Genomic DNA, 21,060 nt, shown 5'->3' with positions numbered 1-21,060 from the left:
GTAGGAGGTATCTATTCTGTCTTTGTTGTCCTCTCCAGGTTATTGTAGGAGGTATCTATCCCGTCTTTGTTGTCCTCTCCAGGTTACTGTAGGAGGTATCTATCCTGTCTTTGTTATCCTCTCCAGGTTACTGTAGGAGGTATCTATTCTGTCTTTGTTATCCTCTCCAGGTTATTGTAGGAGGTATCTATTCTGTCTTTGTTGTCCTCTCCAGGTTACTGTAGGAGGTATCTATCCTGTCTTTGTTGTCCTCTCCAGGTTATTGTAGGAGGTATCTATTCCATCTTTGTTGTCCTCTCCAGGTTACTGTAGGAGGTATCTATTTTGTCTTTGTTATCCTCTCCAGGTTATTGTAGGAGGTATCTATTCTGTCTTTGTTGTCCTCTCCAGGTTACTGTAGGAGGTATCTATCCTGTCTTTGTTGTCCTCTCCAGGTTATTGTAGGAGGTATCTATTCCATCTTTGTTGTCCTCTCCAGGTTACTGTAGGAGGTATCTATTCCATCTTTGTTGTCCTCTCCAGGTTACTGTAGGAGGTATCTATCCTGTCTTTGTTGTCCTCTCCAGGTTATTGTAGGAGGTATCTATTCCATCTTTGTTGTCCTCTCCAGGTTACTGTAGGAGGTATCTATCCTCTCTTTGTTATCCTCTCCATGTTATTGTAGGAGGTATCTATTCCATCTTTGTTGTCCTCTCCAGGTTATTGTAGGAGGTATCTATTCCATCTTTGTTGTCCTCTCCAGGTTACTGTAGGAGGTATCTATCCTCTCTTTGTTATCCTCTCCATGTTATTGTAGGAGGTATCTATTCCATCTTTGTTGTCCTCTCCAGGTTACTGTAGGAGGTATCTATCCTGTCTTTGTTGTCCTCTCCAGGTTACTGTAGGAGGTATCTATCCTGTCTTTGTTGTCCTCTCCAGGTTATTGTAGGAGGTATCTATCCTGTTTTTGTTGTCCTCTCCAGGTTATTGTAGGAGGTATCTATCCTGTTTTTGTTGTCCTATACAGGTTATTACAGGAGCTAATTGCTAACAAGTGATGTTGTTTGTCTGCTGATGATTCATTTAATATCAATTACCAGGTAGTGTTGAGGAGGCCATGGGATTCCTGTCTGGCACATAGACATATTATGTATCACTTTTATAGGGGAAAGCATTGCCAATGTGACTTTCTATATTATTAGTGTGAATGTCACTGATGTCAAATCTGTTATGAAAATGATGTATGGATTGCAATGTTTTGTGATTTTTATTATCCTACAACAAGATACCAGAAATTATATTTACTATTTTATATTGGTTGTATGACCATCTTATAATTCTATACAAGATTGGTTTCATTTTTGTTTGCTATCACTCAGTAGCTTTTTCCCTGGACACAGTAGATTTTTACCCTGGACACAGTAGCTCTATTCCCTGGACACTGTAGTTTTCCCCTGGACACAATAGTTTTTTCACTGGACACAGTAGTTTTTTCCCTGGACACTGTAGCTTTTTCCCTGGACAAAGTAGCTTTTTTCCGGGACAAAGTAACATTTTCCCGAGACACAGTAGCTTTTTCCATGGACACAGTAGTTTTTTTCCCTGGACACAGTAGCTTTTTCCCTAGACACAGTAGTTTTTCCCTGGACACAGTAGCTTTTTCCCTGAACACAGTAGTTTTTTCCCTGGACACGATAGTTTTTTCACTGGACACTGTAGTTTTTCCCCTGGACAAAGTAGCTTTCTCCCGTGACACAGTAGTTTTTTTCCCTGGACACAGTAGCTTTTTCCCAAGACACAGTAGTTTTTCCCTGGACACAGTAGCTTTTTCCCTGGAGATTTTTTTCACTGGACACTGTAGTTTTTCCCCTGGACAAAGTAGCTTTCTCCCGGGACACAGTAGTTTTTTTCCCTGGACACAGTAGCTTTTTCCCCTGGACACTGTAGTTTTTCCCGGGACACAATAGTTTTTACCCTGGACACTGTAGTTTTTCCCCTGGACACAATAGTTTTTTCCATGGACACAGTAGTTTTTTCCCTGGACACTGTAACTTTTTCCCTGGACAAAGTAGCTTTTTTCCGGGACAAAGTAACTTTTTCCCGGGACACAGTAGCTTTTTCCATGGACACAGTAGCTTTTTCCCTAGACACAGTAGTTTTTCCCTTGACACAGTAGCTTTTTCCCTGAACACAGTAGTTTTTTCCCTGGACACGATAGTTTTTTCCCTGGACAAAGTAGCTTTTTCCCGGGTCACAGTAGCTTTTTCCCTGGACACTGTAGTTTTTTTTCCTGGACACAGTATTTTTTCCCTGGACACAGTAGCTCTATTCCCTGGACACGATAGTTTTTTCCCTGGACACATTAGTTTTTGCCCTAGACAAAGTAGCTTTTTCCCTGGACACTAGTTTTTTCCCTGGACACAGTATTTTTTCCCTGGACACAGTAGCTCTATTCCCTGTACACAGTAGTTTTTTTCCCTGGACGTGTGTATCCATACTTTTAACAAGGTTTCCTTGTCTCACAGAAAGGTGAAAGTAGGGGTATTCTGAATCCATATGTTATACCTGAGGTAAGAACTGTGACTTAGGTTTTGAACTCAAATTTTACACCTGGAGGCAAAATACCTGTATCACACAAACATACATAATGATGGACCAAATATGTTAAAATACAAAAAATGACAATGCAAATACAATATCAGATATACAAATCAACTAAAACCTGTTGTAGAAAGAACAGTAAAAATGTGCAATATACCTTTGGCTAAACCTTTTTTTACAACAAGTTTTGTAGTAATTTCTATAGACCAAGAGATAATAATGTGACATCATTTGATTGTGATGTCATATTAATGAGTGCACCCAAATTAACCCTTGAGGAGATATCAGAGTCCTTCAGCATACCTTTTGTTATCAACAATTCTTTAAATTTTGTAACACGGCCATCTCAGCAATGCCAACAATTTTACACATCTGAATCTACATCTACATAAATAATGGCTGCCTTCTGCTATTTGAATATCATGTAATGTAATAGCTGTGGTGCTGGAGGCGAATATAAGGAGATTAAAGATAGTAAATGAATATTCATGAGAGGATAGTTTGAAGCAGTCAGAAGAGGTAATGGAAGTCATGTCCAAATTATATAAATAAAAGGACCAACCAAGGTCATTAACCTCTGCATTGAATAGTTAAAAGAAATAAAGTTTTGGTAAAGAATATTACATTCCTGACTCTGAATGACTTGGGTGAGGCTCGATGAGAGGGGATCAGCATGATCACAGGTTATATACCCTCATAGTATTAAGTCCTCACTTTTGATTTTGTCATCTATAAATGTGGGCGAGATATTTACTGAGGTCACTGCCTTCTTATCTTAAATGATAACATTTACATGCTCCAATGATATTTGCCCATTTCTTAAGGTTTTATTTTTCATACATTGTCGATCAACTTGGGTAAATTAAAAGGAACCTAACTGAAGGTATCAATACTGAAGAAGTTAATTGTGTGTTTCATGACATATTTGTGACATGCTTCATGTGTATAGAAATATTTGTCAACAAATGGTGTATAATGTGCCTGGTATATAATCACACTTTGGTGTACTTTATGCTGATCGATCATGATAATGTCTTTATTTTCAAGATTAAATACATGATATAACATTTTAATAGACAACTTGATATAAAAGAAAGGTTTGAGGTAGCACTAATCTTATATTAAAGTTGTTGTAATCAGAGATTAACCAATCTTAACATTTTATTTGATGTATGTGCAGAATAGCTGCCGGTGCATAAAATCTGTTTACGTTTGTATAAAGTTGCTCTATTTGTAGAAATATTGGCTATTTATAGTACTACTGGGAATGTGTACAAAACATTTCTTGTGTTTATGATGAAGTAGTATTTTCCTCATGTGTGTAACTTGCACTGTAGTTCAGATTTCCCACGAGTGTAGTTGTTATAGCTACATGTGAACTACAAATATGTATGCCTGTGTATACTGGTAGTTTGATATTTTGTATGATAATATATCTGGTACATTGGAATCTAACCTGTGCATGTGCAGGACCTGTTCAGTAGGTGTTATCAGTGGACCTTACTACATTTTATACCTGTACCTGTCAGGTAGGCTGATGCAAGTGTTCCATACAAAGGAAAATATTTGAACTGTACGCTACTGAAGGAGGAGGGAGTGCCACCAGGCAAGGCTTCAGTTTTCCTAAAATCAGTCTCTATAACATCCTGGTAACAGGATCAGGTATCATTTCAGTTAGGATTTTGAATTTCCACCAAGTTAAGGAAGGTATGATATATTGTTGTGTAACTTGTGTATCAGTTTATTAACTTAATTATATCTGTATAAAAAGTTGTGTGTAATACATTTTTTGAGTGCCTGTAGTTATTCATGATTATGTCTAATTCAGTTTTATTGAAAATTTCAATTTTAGGTGATAGCTTGGAAGTCTGAAATTTGTATCACATTTGTACAAATTATGTTATGAATCAATATGTCTGGGTTTTTGTTCAGATCACTGAACAGTACAAATGTTATCAGCTATGTGTGTAATGACTGAATCAAGAGGTTACCATAGGAACAGTAGTCCTTATTGATTGTTACAAGTGAATAGTTCCTTACATGTACATATGGGACTATAGGGGTTTTGTTTCCTTGTCATTTCCCTCTCAGTATACAAATAGTTGGTCAAATTTAGACTTATCCTGTTAATGGATAAAGAGAAATACCTAATATGTAACTGTCTTTTTAGTTTTTGTTGATTTCATGATATTTTTATTCTTAATCCACCCTATGTTATATTGATTTTAAGTAATAGTGTATTTTGTGATACCATTTATCCTCAAAACTGAGTGTTCACAAAATTGTAATTTTTGAAGAAAAAAAAGTATCAAATATGACCTTTGTGTAAATAGATGATTTTACTTAGTCTGGAAACTTATCAAGTCTAATTAATGATCCATTAGTATCAAACTCTTGGTGACAAATCAAAGATCAAGAATTACTACCATGGCAGTCCATACACAGATCTAGGTTGGTAGTAATGGCTTCATTTCAGATAGCTCAAGGGGCTTGTTCATGCTGAAATGTTCAGTGAAGATACATCAAGGGGCTTGTTCATGCTGAAATGTTCAGTGAAGATACATCAAGGGGCTTGTTCATGCTGAAATGTTCAGTGAAGATACATCAAGGGGCTTGTTCATGCTGAAATGTTCAGTGAAGATACATCAAGGGGCTTGTTCAAGGGGCTTGTTCATGCTGAAATGTTCAGTGAAGATACATCAAGGGGCTTGTTCATGCTGAAATGTTCAGTGAAGATACATCAAGGGGCTTGTTCATGCTGAAATGTTCAGTGAAGATACATCAAGGGGCTTGTTCATGCTGAAATGTTCAGTGAAGATACATCAAGGGGCTTGTTCATGCTGAAATGTTCAGTGAAGATACATCAAGGGGCTTGTTCATGCTGAAATGTTCAGTGAAGATACATAAAGGGGCTTGTTCATGCTGAAATGTTCAGTGAAGATACATCAAGGGGCTTGTTCATGCTGAAATGTTCAGTGAAGATACATCAAGGGGCTTGTTCATGCTGAAATGTTCAGTGAAGATACATCAAGGGGCTTGTTCATGCTGAAATGTTCAGTGAAGATACATCAAGGGGCTTGTTCATGCTGAAATGTTCAGTGAAGATACATCAAGGGGCTTGTTCATGCTGAAATGTTCAGTGAAGATACATCAAGGGGCTTGTTCATGCTGAAATGTTCAGTGAAGATACATCAAGGGGCTTGTTCATGCTGAAATGTTCAGTGAAGATACATCAAGGGGCTTTTTCATGCTGAAATGTTCAGTGAAGATACATCAAGGGGCTTGTTCATGCTGAAATGTTCAGTGAAGATACATCAAGGGGCTTTTTCATGCTGAAACATTCACTTTGGATAAGTTAAGGGCCTTCTTGTAAATGTGCAAATGTTCAGTTCAGATAAATGAAGGGCCCTCTTGTTCATGTGCAAATGTTCAGTTCAGATGAATAAAGGGACTTGTTCTTGCTGAAGTGTTCATTTAAGATATATCAAAGGGCATTTTTATGCTGAAGTGTCTAGAGGATGCCATGTACTAAAGTGCCACCTGCCACTGTTTTGTGTATTTTCAGTGCTTTGTTGACCACCTATACAGACACCTCCCACATACACAATGCAGACAACAGAGACCTTGCCATCATCACCAATCAAGAGAGATCACTCTGGGAACTTTATCAGCATGAATGGTTCTACAACACATATAGATGGGGGAAATACCAAAATGCATGTATACAAACGTCAGCCCTCACACAGGTAATTATATCGTAATATACAAACGTCAGCCCTCACACAGGTAATTATATCGTAATATACAAACGTCAGCCCTCACACAGGTAATTATATCGTAATATACAAACGTCAGCCCTCACACAGGTAATTATATCGTAATATACAAACGTCAGCCCTCACACAGGTAATTATATCGTAATATACAAACGTCAGCCCTCACACAGGTAATTATATCGTAATATACAAACGTCAGACCTCACACAGGTAATTATATTGTAGTATACAAACGTCAGCCCTCACAAAGGTAATTATATTGTAGTATACAAACATCAGCCCTCACACAGGTAATTATACTTCATTGTACAAACAACAGTTTTGCAGTCTTGTCAGCAGTTCAATAGAATCATAGATGTTCTGGATAGCTAATTATTGAGGATAGTAAAACTGTTCTTTTTTACTCACTTTATAAATATTTTTATACAAGAAATGATTGTGGGGGTGGTGGTTCACTGATCGATGACTACATCAGATGTAATAAACACATGTTCTTTCATCATTAGATCAGTAATTTGACAGACTGCTGACTTTGTCACCTCTGACAGTCAAAGATTCACTAATTATGTTAAACATGAACTGATATAAAAAAAATAACTGATCAGTATAAAACTATATTTATAATACACAGCTTTACATTTTTTAACTATTTTATAAATACAAACACTTTCTACCATGTTTCCATTGGACAGGATATTTGTGAACAGATCCTTACATTTGGAGAAGATTTCTGTGTATGGATTTGACATGGATTACACATTGGCAGGTAAATCTCTGCTTTTAATTTGTTGATAATTGTCTAAAGATATCACTTCATGTTTTTTCTTTTTGTTTCATTATTTTAGTCTGAAGAAACACTTTATCTGATAACCACGTCTAAATATATTCTATCTGTTACATACCTTTCTTAAGGGCAAGTGAACTTACATGAGGCTTTCACGTGTTGGAAGGACTTTCTTACGTAGGGATCAAATGTGTAAAAATATACAGTGAATGGCTTCTGAATAACCAGAATCCAGAATGTTGAGCAAGTGCAATTCTAGGTCAAGGACTTTTATGTTTGTTCAAGAATATAACTTTGGCCATTTGATTTTAAATAATACTGTATTTTGTGATACCATTTATCCTCAAAACCGAGTGTTGACAAAATTGTAATTTTTGAAGAAAAAAAAGTATCAAATATGACCTCCGTGTAAATAGATGATTTTACTTAGTCTGGAAACTTATAAAGTCTAATTAATGATCCATTAGTATCAAACTCTTGGTGGCAAATCAAAGATCAAGAATTACTACCATGGCAGTCCATACACAGATCTAGGTTGGTAGTAATGGCTTCATTTCAGATAGCTCAAGGTCATGTCATGGTCACAGAGGTAAAATCTTATCAAACTTCTTCTAGATCTTCTAGATAATTTAATGGACAAGTGTCATACTGGAAAAAGGGCTATCATATGGAAATGGACTTGACCAAATTTCAAGGACCCATTGTATTAAAAAACTCAGAAATACTCAGAATTATGACATTGGGTTGGTCGATTTCTTGGTTAAGGGTTATTAAGATCTCCAAGTGAAGGACATTGACAAACTGTCAAGATCACATATTAAATGTATCAAAATTTCATTATGCATATTTTGAATAGCCAAAACATCTTGAGTCATGATACTGGGCATGTAGCATTCTTGGATAGAGCTTTCAAGTTTTTCAATTGAATGACCTTGATCTTCTCTCAAGGTCCCAATGATAAAATGTATTAGAAATTCAAATAATTTCTGTGTAATTACCAAAACCATGATATCTGGCCTGTAATATACTTGGCTGAAGTTCGAGCTGGTTTGCACAAATGAGTTACTTACCCACTTTGAGTCAAAACATTTTGATTATTTAATGGCAGCCAATTGCAAGAGACCCCAAATTGTGTCTTTCAACCAACAATTTACTGGCTCAGTTTATGTTTTGCCAAATTCAGTTTGGAAAAGTGAGTGAAGGAAATTCAGTTTTGTCAATTCTATCTGTTCTTTCAGAAATCCCACTGATTTTATTGTTAATCCTGTTTAAGTTCTAGATCTTCCTCTTCACCCCTCATGGCACTGAGGTACAAAGACCAATATTGGGAAATAGCTTAAACATAATGTATATGCTACCATAAACATAATGCTTTGCCCTGATCACTTAAAGATACATGCCCCTTGGCCTCTTGAAAGATGTGTACATATTTATTTATACTTACAAAATGAAGAAACTCCTAGCTAGTGACTAAAAGTCTTTTAACAGTAAAATTGAAATGTCTTTAATTTTGTTTAATGTTCTACTTCAGTGTACAAATCACCAGAATATGAAGCCATGGGATTTGATATGTTGAAAGAGAGGCTGGTAACTATTGGTTACCCAGAGGCCATTAAAGAGTTTGAGTATGATCCTACATTTGTATGCAGGTAATAAAATATTATATTTCTGTGAGTTTTCCTTTCCCATTTTTTATTTTTGTTGCTTCAGTCTATCAATCTACAAACAAAACATTTGAATTTAATCTTTACATTATTTATAAAATATATTGCATTTAAAGCATTCTAATATGTTCAACCAAATAACAAAGCCAGATATCTATATTTTAATGTGTGTTCAAATGGTTTCTGTTTCAGAGGGCTGTGGTTTGATAAACAATATGGAAATTTACTGAAAGTTGATGCCTATGGTAATATTTTAGTATGTGTTCATGGATTCAAATTTTTAAAAGGGTAAGTACAATATAGGATAGATTGCTGTCATTTCTTTTCTGATTAAAAGATTTAATGCTAATTTCCCTGTTATTTACTTATCAATGATTTCATTTTCAACTTTATCTTTTTCAGTGTTTAAAAAAGTTATTTATCATTGTTACTAAGTATTATCTTTTGAATTAAAGGAGATAACAGAAAATATTGGATCACATTCTGGCAATGTGGGCAATGGTTTGAATCTAGAAATGAGTACTCAGTCTTTTGTTATATTCTGTAAATCAATTTTAGAACAGTGTTTCTAATCAGCTGGGAAAAGCTTAAACAAGATTTAGTTTGAAGTAACACAGTTCCATAATCTTTCTAGAGTTGAAGGTTAAGTCATGTTTGTGGTCATTTCAGTCATGAAGTATCCAAACTTTACCCCAACAAATACATACAGCTGGATGAAAACAGGATCTATGTATTAAATACTCTCTTTAATCTACCAGGTAAGTCAGCTAAAATTTTACATTTGCTTATACACTCTATATGTATTGACAGTATATCTGTCATACTGGAAATACATTAAAAATGCCTGTCATACCCCTAACTTAGATAGGGGGTGGGGTATATAGTAATCACTTCATCTGCTTGTCTGTGCAACTGTTATAATATTGTGTTAAACATTCTATGAACCCATGAAAAGATGTGGTTATATTCACAACATATCATCATTCAATAAAGGTGACTGCACCTGAGTAGATTTTATTGGTCATCTATCAAGATTAAAGGTCAACTATTAACCACTTTTTAAATAAAAAATCCTGTGTACAAGTATCACATGAACCATGACATAGATTTAGATGAGAAGAAAAAGAAGAGGGGGTGGGGGAATATACAAATACACATATTTGTTATGGTTTTTGCCAGGATGCAAGATCATTTGTATGTTTGGAAACTTGAGACAGCTTACCCTCTCAGAAACCTGTATAATAAATATTGCTGATATCCCATAATTACCACAAATCGACTGCTTGTAAGTTTGATGTTACAGATATTGAATGATTTACTTAAAATTGTTTCAAAATTTTAAATTTTTATATGTCAGTTGTGAAAGTACAGTGCTTCACTTGATAGAAAAAATTGGATAATAAAGTTTTTATTTTACCACAGAAACTTACATGATTGCTTGTGTCATAGACTATTTCAACTCCTCCAAGGAATATGTAAGGTATGTATATGAGACTTAGTGGGATTGTTATAACTTATGGTACAGGTTTCATCTGATTTAGGAAAACAGACCCTGAGCATTGTCATAAACTGATACAAACCATCTTAATTAGTAAATATGACACTCATCATCTCAGTAGACAGCACCAGCCTCTCAGTCTGAGACTGTCTGGTTAGTCTTACTAATCAAAATCTCACTTTCAGGTAATATTGTGTCATGGTAAGTCATTGATTATAGGACTTAACTTTATTGAAGACTTTCAATATGCCACAATTTATCCCTAAAGTCATCTTCTTTGATGGCATTATGACTAGAGAGTCAATAATTTATGATTATTTTGTTTTCAATTTATCAACGTTTATTTTGTTTGCTGCCCTAAAGTTTTTGGGAGAGCCTATAGGGACACATTGTCCATCCTTTCATGTACAGATCATAGCTTTGACCACAGTTGAGCAAGTATCAGGAAACTTGGTTTATACATTGGTCATACTAAGGGGATGTGCAGTGTATTAAATTCAGGGTCCTCAACCCCTAAACTACAGAGTTACTGCCCTTCACTAAAATTTTGTGTCCAAGCATGACTTTCTTTGGATATAAACAAGGATAACAAAACTTGGTGTATACATTCATCATACTAAGATGATGTGCAGTGTACTAAATTCAGGTTGCTAGACCCTCAATTACAGAGTTATTGCCCTTTGTTAAGAATTTCTTGTCCAGATTTTAACTTTACCTAAAATTAAGCAAGGATCAGGAAATTAAATGTATACATCGATCTGACTATGACAATGTGCTGTGTACCAAATTCAGAGAGTCATTCCTTTTGTTAAAAATATTTGTCCAGTGCATTATATTGCATGCATTTATGGTAGGATAATGTATCTTGGTGTATACATTGATCATATAAAGACTAGGTACAGTGTTCCAATGTTAGGGCCTCCAACCCCATAATTACAAAGTTATTACCCTTTATTAAAATTTTCTGTATGGAGCATTACTTTGCCTGCATTTAAACTTGGATATAGAAACATGATGTATACATTAATCATACAAAAGTAAGATGCATTGTAGCAAAGGCAAGCCCATGGCCCCTCAATTACAGAGCCATTTCCTCTTGTCAGAATTTTGTGTCCTGAGCATAGCTCTGCTTGCACTACAGCTAGGATCAGGGAATGTGCAGTATACCGAATTCAGGGCGTGCAACCCCTTAATTACCGAATTATTGTCCCTTTTATAATTTTGTGTCCATTAAAGTTGTTTTTGGGGAGCATTCATCAATTTCAGTGATATTCTTGTTTTTTTAATTCTACTGATTTTAGATAAATGTAAATGTCTCATTGTTCCTCATTATCCCGGAATGAAGGTACAAACTCCTCAGAATTGTATTCAAGACTTGTACCCACAGTTTTCAGGCACTTTTCTTATATCAATATGCAGTGCCCCAGTTTGTAAATACATCTGAGAACACTGTGTTTTATCACTATTTTACTTTCTAGTCTTACAGTTTCTGCTATATTAATATTACAGTCTATATGATTACAGATATTAAATAATCTGTTACAGCTATAGTAGCAGTACATAATGTTTTATAATATGATATTTTCATAAACTTGGCAACCAATTGCAGTAAAATTATACCAAAAAATTATGAGCCAAAGGTAGATGAACAGAAAGCTTTTCTTTTTTCCTAAAAATTTATTGAATTGTGTAGCTTACCAAAGCCCATAATTTGATGCACCAGATGTTTCCAGCATTGTTACTATGGAAAACAGATATACATTGGTACTCTTTTCTAAATGTTAGTTCTCCTTTGCTTGCCATGGTAACCAAAAGAAGACCTATGATTAGACAAAGTCTTTTCCAAATTGCTTCTCCTAACCTTGTAAATTTTGACCATTTTTCAATGAAACTACACTTGAATATTATAAACCATAGGTAGATTTGCATGCAATTTTTATACCCCTGGATATCCTCAGGACAGCTGTAGTTTAGCTAATGTTGACTCATGACTTTCCATTGTTTTTTCATATCAATAACCGGAGCAGGATGATGACATCTTAAGTTGACTAGATATTGTCAGCTTTCTTCCCATCATAAACAGCCACCACACATGTTATCGCACAAAACAAGCTGTTATGTAGACAAGTCAAGTGCTAAACTTATCAGTGTACACACATAATACTTTTTCACAAATAAGGATTTCTGTTTTTGTTTATTTTCCTTAAAAAGAAAACATACAAGTGTTATACAGTCATTTTTTTTTTTGTCAATCGAAACAATTTTTTTTAATAATTATATACCAAGGCACTGAAGAGCACTACTGGTAAGGTAGGGAAATTACACCTGCCCTAAACTTTCTAGACCAAAAGATTTGACTGTATAACATATATATGATGGACTCTTTATAGTTGTATTAGGAAGGGGAAATTCTGCTATAGGTAAACTTATGTTTAATGTTACTCCAACAAGTGTCCCATAACATTACTTCGACTGGAATCTCCCCTACCTTATGCACAAATAAAAAAGCAAATCTCTTTCTTCTTCCATCTAAAAAGGAGGTAAACTGTGTTTCATTTCGCAGATTCTTATAATATGTTTTGCATCATAGAACAAAGTGTATTTGGCAGGTTGGACATTCCCTTGGCAACGAAGCCTCGCTGTTTGGGGGCGGAGCCAATTGCCAAATAAGGGCACAGATGACTGCCCTCATTAGTAAGTGATCAGGTAAGGTGTGCAGGTGTCAAGGCCAAACTTTGACCCTGAATAATAACACCCTACCCTCATCATGTTATGAGGGAAATTATCACAGATAGAAACTAAGACATTTTTGAAGGGAAATATTACAAATCGAAATAAAAATAATTCTATATGTTATTTATCTATATTTATGCAAATAGAAAATATGACACTTCTATAAGGAGTTATTATGGATAGAAACTAAAGTATTTCTATATACAGTTATTACAGATGGAAACTAAGGCACTTCTATGGGCAGTAAGTACAGAAGCTAAGACACTTTTGTAGGCAGTTAGTACAGATTTAAATCAAGACAGTCACCTTAGATCAAGTCAATTTTTACTGTTGGTTATTTTACAGCTAAATACATGTATGATTTTTGAATTTCATGAACCAAATTACATGGAAATAATACATCTGAATTAACAATGAAATTGTTTACATAAACGTTTTATGAAAAGGTATACAAAGTTGTATTATATGGGATTGCAGTTGATATTATTGAACTTAACTTCCAACCAGCAGGAAATGAACTTACAGTTCTTTCCCAGCAGACAATATAATATTGTATCTACCCTGCAATGCAATATAGAAAACTATAAAAGATTTATCAGGAATATCTCCTTACTTATTTTCTATCTGTGGTACTTTCCCTACATAAAGGTAATACACACATATATATACACACAGAACCTCCCAATCTAAACATAACGTGTCAACTCAATTACATGTGTGCCAAAAGTGCATGAGGATTTTTATGTACCGGTATTTTGTTGCATGTCATAATAGAGAATTTGGATCTGACCACAGTGAATGGGGTAATCAGACGGCTTAACCATGGCCACATTATACATGAGCTGATCTGGCCACATCAACATGGCCACAGTAAATGTCTTGATCTGGCCACATCACCATGTGGATTATGACATATTATAAATATGATGTTAATAAATCATGCTAATTTAAGTCACCTTAAATCTTTCAATGTTTTTCACATTCATAATCTACCTGGACTGGAATTTGAATCAGAACAATGCAGGTTTAATCAGAAGATTTATTTGCCAATTTAAGATTGAAATTTAAGATTTAGAAAGACCCTAGGATGCTATTTATCAGAGTTATTTCCCTTGCTACAATGTTTATGAGTATGTAACTGTTTTAAGGATATGCTTGTGATATAAAAAGAATATATGTAACTGATTTGTAATGAAAATTATGACAGCTTCCCACCACCCAGTCCCCCACCCCAACTGTTTTTGTACTTTGTCCTAAAATCCATTGTCATAAGATAAATGTGAGGTTTATTCTTTTGTAAATCATTGGTTCAGCATCCATACTGTGTAAATAAATTTTCTAGCAGATAATGGAAAAATGATACAATGGTATCAACAAACATCATCAATCACTGTCATAACATTACCTTTGATTTTCATGTTCCAATGAAATTCAGTGTTTATCTTATTAGACAGTTTGTCAAGATATCAAATTTGTACCTATTATGGTCAGGCAGCATGTCAGTAGTACATTGCATGAAATAAATCTTACAACCAGTCATCTTAAAATGAAACATTTGTTTTAAAAAAGCATGACTCTAAGTATTCAGCCAGGTTTGTAACTGACTACTCCACGCATTAGTGAGAAAATCAGTTTTTATTTGAGGTATGTACCTGGATTCAGCAGTGTAAACAAAAGCTATATTTCTGAAATTTCTGACAACATGATTCCTTATTGATAAACTAGTAATTTTTCAGTAACTCACTCATATAACAATACACTATTTTCCCCTTACAGATCTGATGACGGTGTAAAATGCAATGACTTGTTCATGTCCTATCGCTCAATATTTCAAGATCTCCGAGCCTGCGTGGACTGGGTTCATGAACACGTAAGTGCTTATATTTTCTTTTATTGCAGTAGAGGATGAAACAGTAGGCGAGGTTAAAGACACATTGATTCACAAGATTTTACACTGATCTTGGTATTGGCTGATTCAAGTTTGTTGGTATAAGAAGGTAGTTTATCTTTACAGTGTTAACTAATGATTAAATTTCCATGCCACAATTATGAATAATTCAGATTCTTATAACTCAACTAAGTCTTATAGCATGATACATTATTGATCTCTATATTCTACTTATTGGGATCCAGGGTAACTTGAAAGAAGACACAGTGAAGAATATGGAAAAGTTTGTGCATAAAGACAAAAGACTGCCACTTTTACTCAACAGGTAAATATTTATAAGAGAAAAGTACCTGATTTATTTAAATGATACTCTTACAGTCGTTACACCCTCTGTTTTATAAGGTAGGTGATTAATTTCTCAATGTACCCGTGTGGAGGATTATATCGTCTGGAATATCGAGTTTTACAGACATTCAAATTCTGATGGTCATTGGTGAAGGTTAAGGATCAAGAGTCATATTTACGGCTTTGGAAGTGAAAAAAAATCATTTTCAAAGTATTTCACGAACCTGTGAGCAGAACAGAGTTTATATTCGCACCATAATGTCATGATATTCTGTATCTGAGTTAAGAAAGGGGAAGGTGTGATTACATACTTATGTAACCTCAGGTGAAGATATGAGGTATACAGTCTGACACACATTACCCATTTGTGTTTCTCAGGGCCAGACATTTTACCCTAATTGCTCTGGATACTATGTGACCGGCCTCTTTTATGTTGTTCAGTGAGAAAGCCACCACTAACTCTAAGAAAACCCACACCTCAAAATGACCCTGGTTATTCACAATAGCAATAAACCCAACAAACTGATTTAAGGGTCTAAGATAAAATTCGCTTATGGATTTACGTTATAAGTTTGAGACATGTGTACTTAGGGTGATATATTACAGAATAAGACAGTATACCTACAGTATTATAATGATAAGGTGTTGTTTGTTACAGAATGAGACATCATGGTGCTAAGATCATCACCTACAGTATTATAATGATAAGATATTGTTTGTTACAGAATGAGACATCATGGTGCTAAGATCATCACCTACAGTATTATAATGATAAGGTGTTGTTTGTCACAGAATGAGACATCATGGTGCTAAGATCATCACCTACAGTATTATAATGATAAGGTGTTGTTTGTTACAGAATGAGACATCACGGTGCTAAGATCATCACCTACAGTATTATAATGATAAGGTGTTGTTTGTTACAGAATGAGACATCATGGTGCTAAGATCATCACCAACAGTATTATAATGATAAGATATTGTTTGTTACAGGATGAGAGAGCATGGTGCTAAGATCATCACCTACAGTATTATAATGATAAGGTGTTGTTTGTTACAGAATGAGACATCATGGTGCTAAGATCATCACCTACAGTATCATAATGATAAGGTGTTGTTTGTTACAGAATGAGACATCATGGTGCTAAGATCATCACCTACAGTATTATAATGATAAGGTGTTGTTTGTTACAGAATGAGACATCACGGTGCTAAGATCATCACCTACAGTATTATAATGATAAGATATTGTTTGTTACAGAAGGAGACATCATGGTGCTAAGATCATCACCTACAGTATCATAATGATAAGGTGTTGTTTGTTACAGAATGAGACATCATGGTGCTAAGATCATCACCTACAGTATTATAATGATAAGGTGTTGTTTGTTACAGAATGAGACATCATGGTGCTAAGATCATCACCTACAGTATTATAATGATAAGGTGTTGTTTGTTACATCACCTACAGTATCATAATGATAAGGTGTTGTTTGCTACAGAATGAGACATCATGGTGCTAAGTTCATCACCTACAGTATTATAATGATAAGGTGTCATTTGTCACAGAATGAGACATCATGGTGCTAAGATCATCACCAACAGTATTATAATGATAAGGTGTCATTTGTCACAGAATGAGACATCATGGTGCTAAGATCATCACCTACAGTATTATAATGACTGTCATTTGTCACAGATGTACATACATTGTATAACATCAAGATTTTAATGATAAGGTGTTGTTTGTGTAACATCAGTGTTCATCACAAAATTTTGATATTGACATACAAATTGCTAAGATATACCTACAGTATTATAATGATAAGGTGTTGTTTGTTACAGAATAGACATCATGGTACTAAGATCATCACCTAGAGTATCATAATGATATTGGATTAGCTACAGATAGACATCATGGTGCTAAGTTCATCACCTACAGTATTATAATGATAAGGTGTCATTTGTCACAGATAGACATCATGTGATATTGGTTTCACCAACAGTATTATAATGTGATATTGTTTGTTACAGGATGAGAGAGCATGGTGCTAAGATCATCACCTACAGTATTATAATGATAAGGTGTCATTTGTCACAGAATGAGACATCATGGTGCTAAGATCATCACCAACAGTATTATAATGATAAGGTGTTGTTTGTTACAGAATGAGACATCACGGTGCTAAGATCATCACCTACAGTATTATAATGATAAGATATTGTTTGTTACAGAATGAGACATCACGGTGCTAAGATCATCACCTACAGTATTATAATGATAAGGTGTTGTTTGTTACAGGAGGAGAGAGCATGGTGCTAAGATCATCACCAACAGTATTATAATGATAAGATATTGTTTGTTACAGGATGAGAGAGCATGGTGCTAAGACTATGATCATCACCAACAGTGACTATACCTATAGTAATGTAAGAACATTTATCAGTATTTATGATAACCTACTGCAAACCTTCTCATTTTAACGTTAATTTTACGCCAAAAGTTCCATTTTTCAAGTTCATAGAAAATACTGATGTCAAATACATGTTTTTCATTTGACTCTTGTACAGAAACAGATTTTCATTTATTCCAGGGTTTTGTATTTTGTTTAATTTTTTAATAAAAGATTCTCTCTATTTTTTGTCCAGAAAATCATGGAGTACCTTCTTGACTTCCCAGATGTAAGTACATTGTATAACATTAAGATTTTATTTGGTCTTGTGTAAATCAGTGTTTCCAAAATTTTGAATTGAATACAAATTTAAAATATATACAACTATCCACATCAGAACTTTTCCTTCAGTACCTATTTCGAGAGACCTATTGTATTGGATTAGTATGATAGACCTGTGGTATTGGTTTAGTATGATAGACCTGTGGTATTGGTATGATAGACCTGTGATATTGGTTTAGTATGGTAGACCTGTGATATTGGTTTAGTATGATAGACCTGTGGTACTGGTTTAGTATGGTAGACCTGTGATATTGGTTTAGTATGATAGACCTGTGATATTGGTTTAGTATGATAGACCTGTGATATTGGTTTAGTATGATAGACCTGTGGTATTGGTTTAGTATGATAGACCTGTGATATTGGTTTAGTATGATAGACCTGTGGTATTGGTTTAGTATGATAGACCTGTGGTATTGGTTTAGTATGATAGACCTGTGATATTGGTTTAGTATGATAGACCTGTGATATTGGTTTAGTATGATAGACCTGTGATATTGGTTTAGTATGATAGACCTGTGATATTGGTTTAGTATGATAGACCTGTGATATTGGTTTAGTATGATAGACCTGTGATATTGGTTTAGTATGATAGACCTGTGGTATTGGTTTAGTATGATAGACCTGTGATATTGGTTTAGTATGATAGACCTGTGATATTGGTTTAGTATGATAGACCTGTGATATTGGTTTAGTATGATAGACCTGTGGTATTGGTTTAGTATGATAGACATGTGATATTGGATTAGTATGATAGACCTGTGATATTGGTTTAGTATGATAGACCTGTGATATTGGTTTAGTATGATAGACCTGTGATATTGGTTTAGTATGATAGACCTGTGATATTGGTTTAGTATGATAGACCTGTGGTATTGGTTTAGTATGATAGACCTGTGATATTGGTTTAGTATGATAGACCTGTGGTATTGGTTTAGTATGATAGACCTGTGATGTTGGTTTAGTATGATAGACCTGTGGTATTGGTTTAGTATGATAGACCTGTGATATTGGTTTAGTATGATAGACCTGTGGTATTGGTTTAGTATGATAGACCTGTGATATTGGTTTAGTATGATAGACCTGTGGTATTGGTTTAGTATGATAGACCTGTGATATTGGTTTAGTATGATAGACCTGTGGTATTGGTTTAGTATGATAGACCTGTGATATTGGTTTAGTATGATAGACCTGTGGTATTGGTTTAGTATGATAGACCTGTGATATTGGTTTAGTATGATAGACCTGTGGTATTGGTTTAGTATGATAGACCTGTGATATTGGTTTAGTATGATAGACCTGTGGTATTGGTTTAGTATGATAGACCTGTGATATTGGTTTAGTATGATAGACCTGTGATATTGGTTTAGTATGATAGACCTGTGGTATTGGTATGATAGACCTGTGGTATTGGTTTAGTATGATAGACCTGTGATATTGGTTTAGTATGATAGACCTGTGGTATTGGTTTAGTATGGTAGACCTGTGATATTGGTTTAGTATGATAGACCTGTGGTATTGGTTTAGTATGATAGACCTGTGGTATTGGTATGATAGACCTGTGGTATTGGTTTAGTATGATAGACCTGTGGTATTGGTTTAGTATGATAGACCTGTGGTATTGGTTTAGTATGATAGACCTGTGGTATTGGTTTAGTATGATAGACCTGTGATACTGGTTTAGTATGATAGACCTGTGGTATTGGTTTAGTATGATAGACCTGTGATATTGGTTTAGTATGATAGACCTGTGGTATTGGTATGATAGACCTGTGATATTGGTTTAGTATGATAGACCTGTGATATTGGTTTAGTATGATAGACCTGTGGTATTGGTATGATAGACCTGTGATTTTGGTTTAGTATGATAGACCTGTGATATTGGTTTAGTATGGTAGACCTGTGATACTGGTATGATAGACCTGTGATATTGGTTTAGTATGATAGACCTGTGGTATTGGTTTAGTATGATAGACCTGTGATGTTGGACTAGTATGGTAGACCTGTGATATTGGTTTAGTATGATAGACCTGTGGTATTGGTTTAGTATGATAGACCTGTGGTATTGGTTTAGTATGATAGACCTGTGGTATTGGTTTAGTATGATAGACCTGTGGTATTGGTTTAGTATGATAGACCTGTGATATTGGTTTAGTATGATAGACCTGTGGTATTGGTTTAGTATGATAGACCTGTGGTATTGGTTTAGTATGATAGACCTATTGTATTGGTTTAGTATGATAGACCTGTGGTATTGGTTTAGTATGATAGACCTGTGGTATTGGTTTAGTATGATAGACCTGTGGTATTGGTTTAGTATGATAGATGTATATTCATTCACATTAACAGCTCCCCAAGAGAGATTGGACCTCCTACTTTGACATCGTGGTTGTGAGTGCTAAGAAGCCGCTGTTTTTCAGAGAAGGAACAATCATGCGGAAAGTTGACAGAGTAAGTGAATTTCTTTCTTACATTACTTGTTAGCTTACCTGGCCCAAAGGGCCAAGTGAGCTTATGCCATAGCGCGGTGTCCGTCGTCCGTTCGTCCGTCCGTCGTCTGTCCGTCTGGCGTCTGTCAACTTTTCATTTAAACAACTTCTTCTTTAAATACCGAAAGGTGTAGAGTTATGATATTTGGCTGGAAAGTTCCTTTGATGGTGCCAAACAAAGTTTGCAAAAATAAATGACCTTGACCAATATTCAAGGTCACAGATGTCAAATGTGTTAAAACCTTTAAAAGACTACCTCCAAAATACCAGAAGGCCTAGTATCATTATGTTTGGCTGGAAGGTTCCTTTGATGAAGCCCAACAAATTTTGCAAAAAAAATCACTTTGACCTATATCCAAGGTTACAGAGGTCAAATGTGTTAAAATATTTAAACGACTTCTTCCAAAATACCGGAAGGCCTAGAATCATTATATATGGCTGGAATGTTTCTTTGATGAAGCCCTACTAAGTTTGCAAAAAGAAATGACCTTGACCAAGATTCAAGGTCACAGAGGTCAAAAGTGTTAAAACATTTCAACGACTTCTTCCAAAATACCGGAAGGCCTAGAAT

General features: G+C 35.0%; 1 protein-coding gene across 3 annotated transcripts in view; it reads left to right on the top strand.

The window, feature by feature from the left end:
• The window catches only part of LOC132545894 (cytosolic purine 5'-nucleotidase-like), a 34,794-nt gene that overhangs the window by 6,162 nt on the left and 7,572 nt on the right, over window positions 1–21,060 (top strand). Inside the window, exons 1-12 of one of the 3 annotated variants that reach the window (XM_060209574.1) lie at window positions 4,191–4,287; window positions 6,146–6,326; window positions 7,049–7,122; window positions 8,672–8,789; window positions 8,997–9,092; window positions 9,474–9,562; window positions 10,227–10,284; window positions 14,812–14,905; window positions 15,169–15,248; window positions 17,638–17,698; window positions 17,918–17,950; window positions 20,350–20,451. In XM_060209574.1, coding sequence (XP_060065557.1) covers window positions 6,187–6,326; window positions 7,049–7,122; window positions 8,672–8,789; window positions 8,997–9,092; window positions 9,474–9,562; window positions 10,227–10,284; window positions 14,812–14,905; window positions 15,169–15,248; window positions 17,638–17,698; window positions 17,918–17,950; window positions 20,350–20,451 — 945 coding nt within the window. In that variant the 5' untranslated portion in view covers window positions 4,191–4,287; window positions 6,146–6,186. Of the gene's footprint in view, window positions 1–4,190; window positions 4,288–6,145; window positions 6,327–6,507; window positions 6,527–7,048; window positions 7,123–8,671; window positions 8,790–8,996; window positions 9,093–9,473; window positions 9,563–10,226; window positions 10,285–14,811; window positions 14,906–15,168; window positions 15,249–17,637; window positions 17,699–17,917; window positions 17,951–20,349; window positions 20,452–21,060 lie in introns of those variants that run through there. The other 2 variants (XM_060209573.1, XM_060209575.1) reach the window with 2 other exon arrangements.

Source organism: Ylistrum balloti, unplaced genomic scaffold, assembly GCF_031769215.1.
Source record: "Ylistrum balloti isolate Yb309-2 unplaced genomic scaffold, AGI_CSIRO_Ybal_v1 Utg369862, whole genome shotgun sequence".
Classification (NCBI taxonomy): Eukaryota; Metazoa; Mollusca; class Bivalvia; order Pectinida; family Pectinidae; genus Ylistrum; species Ylistrum balloti.
This window is presented reverse-complemented; position numbering and strand designations above follow the sequence as displayed.